This window comes from Passer montanus, unplaced genomic scaffold (assembly GCF_014805655.1).
Source record: "Passer montanus isolate IOZ18808 unplaced genomic scaffold, ASM1480565v1 scaffold21903, whole genome shotgun sequence".
Classification (NCBI taxonomy): Eukaryota; Metazoa; Chordata; class Aves; order Passeriformes; family Passeridae; genus Passer; species Passer montanus.
The window spans coordinates 165-2,502 of NW_024366805.1; the positions used below are offsets into that span (position 1 = coordinate 165).

The following is a 2,338-nucleotide window of genomic DNA, read 5'->3' on the forward strand; positions in this document are numbered from 1 at the left end:
GGACCCCCCTTCTCACTCAGGACCCTCTCCTCAAAGGAAGTTCATGGTTTTAAGTGGGTTTTTTCCCTTTTGTCTTACAGAACTGCTCTGTCTCCAGCAGAGCTGTCTCTTTTCTCCCATCCCTGACAGAAAGGAGACTTGCAGACACAGGGCCCCATCACATCTTCACTACTTCTCCACAATGCTCCCTTTCCATCCAAACTGTCCCCCATGTCCCCGTCTAGCCTTCAGCGCCAGCACCACTGCAGCACCCACCAGATTGTCTTCCACAGCAGCACCTTCAGGTGCCACAATGGTGAAGGGCTCCACACGCTCTGCAGAGCCCAACCTCTCCTCTGGGTACTCCACTATGGAGAGCACACCACCGGGGGGAAGGGGAGGGCCGTCGGGATGCAGTCCCACATGTTTCAGCATCTAAAACAGAAGGCAAAATCCTGTTTATACTTCTGTCACCTTCATCCTTACAACTCCTTTAAAGGCACTGAGCTTTTGGCAATGGGGTTTTTAATTTACATGAAGCACAGGTGCTTTGTTATGCCCAGTGGGGTGAGCAGGCTCCAGAGCAGACACAAGAGCTACAAGCAGGACCGGGAGAGAAACCTCTCCTATGTGACTCAGCTGTAGAAAACAATGACTGTGGGCTGCCCTGTCCTGGGATGGTTTATGATTTCCAGGCTGGGAAAGCCTGAACAGATGGGGTACTTGTACACAGAGCACTCCCACTTCCTACCCATCTGAGGAATGGTGATAACCTCTCCATCCACACAGATGATCGAGAACATTGTGGAGTCATCAGGGACCTGGACAAGGCTCTGTGCCATTATCACCTGGGGGGACACAATGCTCCAGGGCCCAAGACCACAGCAAGCTCAAGATCTGAGCCTTGCAGGGTGTTACCTCATCTTTTGTTGGCAGCTTCCTTTCCCTCAGGATCTCTCTGATCATGGCCTTTGGATCTGAGACCTGGATGTCCAGGCACGGCACCCCAACGTGCTCTTCTCTGACTGCCCCCTCTGCAACTTCACTTTGTGTATCCAGCTGAGATGACTGAAGACTCCTTTGGTCTCCACTTTTTTGTTCAGGCTTCTTCTCCACCTTCTCCTGAGGCTTATTGGTCTTCTGACCTTTGTTTTCAGCTGAAGACTGGGACTTGTTTCCCTTCTGGATCACAGGTAACTGCACGGTACCCTGAATCCTGTTCCAGTAGGAGAAAACCTGTGCAACGTTCTGCTGTGATGACTCATAGATCTGAAACCTCAGGATCAAGTTATTCTCCATCTCAGCTGGGTCCTCTGGGATTTCGGTTTCCTCCATCTCTGCAGCTTTGGTTTCCCACTTCTCTGAGCATTTGGTTGCCCCCTTCTCTGGGGCTTTGGTTTCCTTCCCCTCTGGTGATTCGGTTTCCTTTTTCTCTGGAAGCTTGGTTTTATTCTCTGAGGCTTTGGTTTCCTCCTTCTCTGGGGCCTTGGTTTTCCCCTTCTCTGGTTTTATAGGTTGATTCCCCACAGAGACACCCTTCTTTTCCTCCTTCCACCTCCCTTCCTCCTCTAAGGCTTTTTCCTTCTCCTCAAGCTTTTGAGCCAGCTGCTTCAGCTCCCTTCAGCAAACAAAACAGAAATAATCGCTGAGAGTCACTACCAGAAACTTGGGCTCACTCATCCTGGCTGGCCCTGCACTTCATTCCTGGACCCTGAGGCCAGGCAGAACCACGAGACTATTTCCGTGAATTTTCCTCAACCCACAGAGGTTGGGAACATCCCAAGTGAGGCCCAGCACTTTGCTCACTGCCTGCAGCCACACTAGCCAGGACTGCACTTTGCCAGCAAACCACTGAGAACCAGTGGAGTTGTCTGCCAGAGCACATTCCCAGCCCAAGTCATGGCACTATGGACACACATACCAGGCCCTGGCTGGTGCAGAGCCTCCACTGTAAGCAGCCCCTGCCCATCTCAAAGACAATGCAAAGGTCCCAGACATCAGCCAGGGCGGATCACATTTACCTTGGTGTCCTTTTTGTCGAGTTTGCTGGCTGGATCCCTCTTCTTTTGTGCTGGAGGGGTCTTGTCTTTGGCATCCTTCTTGTCGACTTTTTCCCCAGAGGCTTGTTTATTCTTGGTCTGAGACTTTTTACCTGCACAGAGGACAGATGGTTCAAGGGGGCTTTGAAAAGCAAGCAGACATCTTTCACTGCAACGGGCACAACCTTGGGAAGGAAGATGACACTTTTTCCCCAGTCTCCTGGGCACTGGGAGCACTGTTTCCCAGAAGCAGCTCCTTCCCTGCTTCTCTTACCAGCAGGTAAAAGCACACCATCCCATACTTGATTTTAAAGCCAGCA

The 2,338-nt window shown here is 51.4% G+C and overlaps 1 protein-coding gene across 1 annotated transcript; it reads right to left on the reverse strand.

Moving 5' to 3' along the window:
• Positions 1-255: 255 nt before the first annotated feature.
• On the reverse strand, positions 256-2,131 carry LOC120502315 (hydrocephalus-inducing protein homolog; the record flags this gene model as incomplete). Its single annotated transcript, XM_039709599.1, has 4 exons — positions 256-414; positions 898-1,597; positions 1,739-1,884; positions 2,001-2,131. Coding segments are annotated over 4 exons (1,136 nt in total), but the record flags the coding sequence as incomplete, so codon positions are not given.
• Between the last annotated feature and the right edge of the window lie 207 nt (positions 2,132-2,338).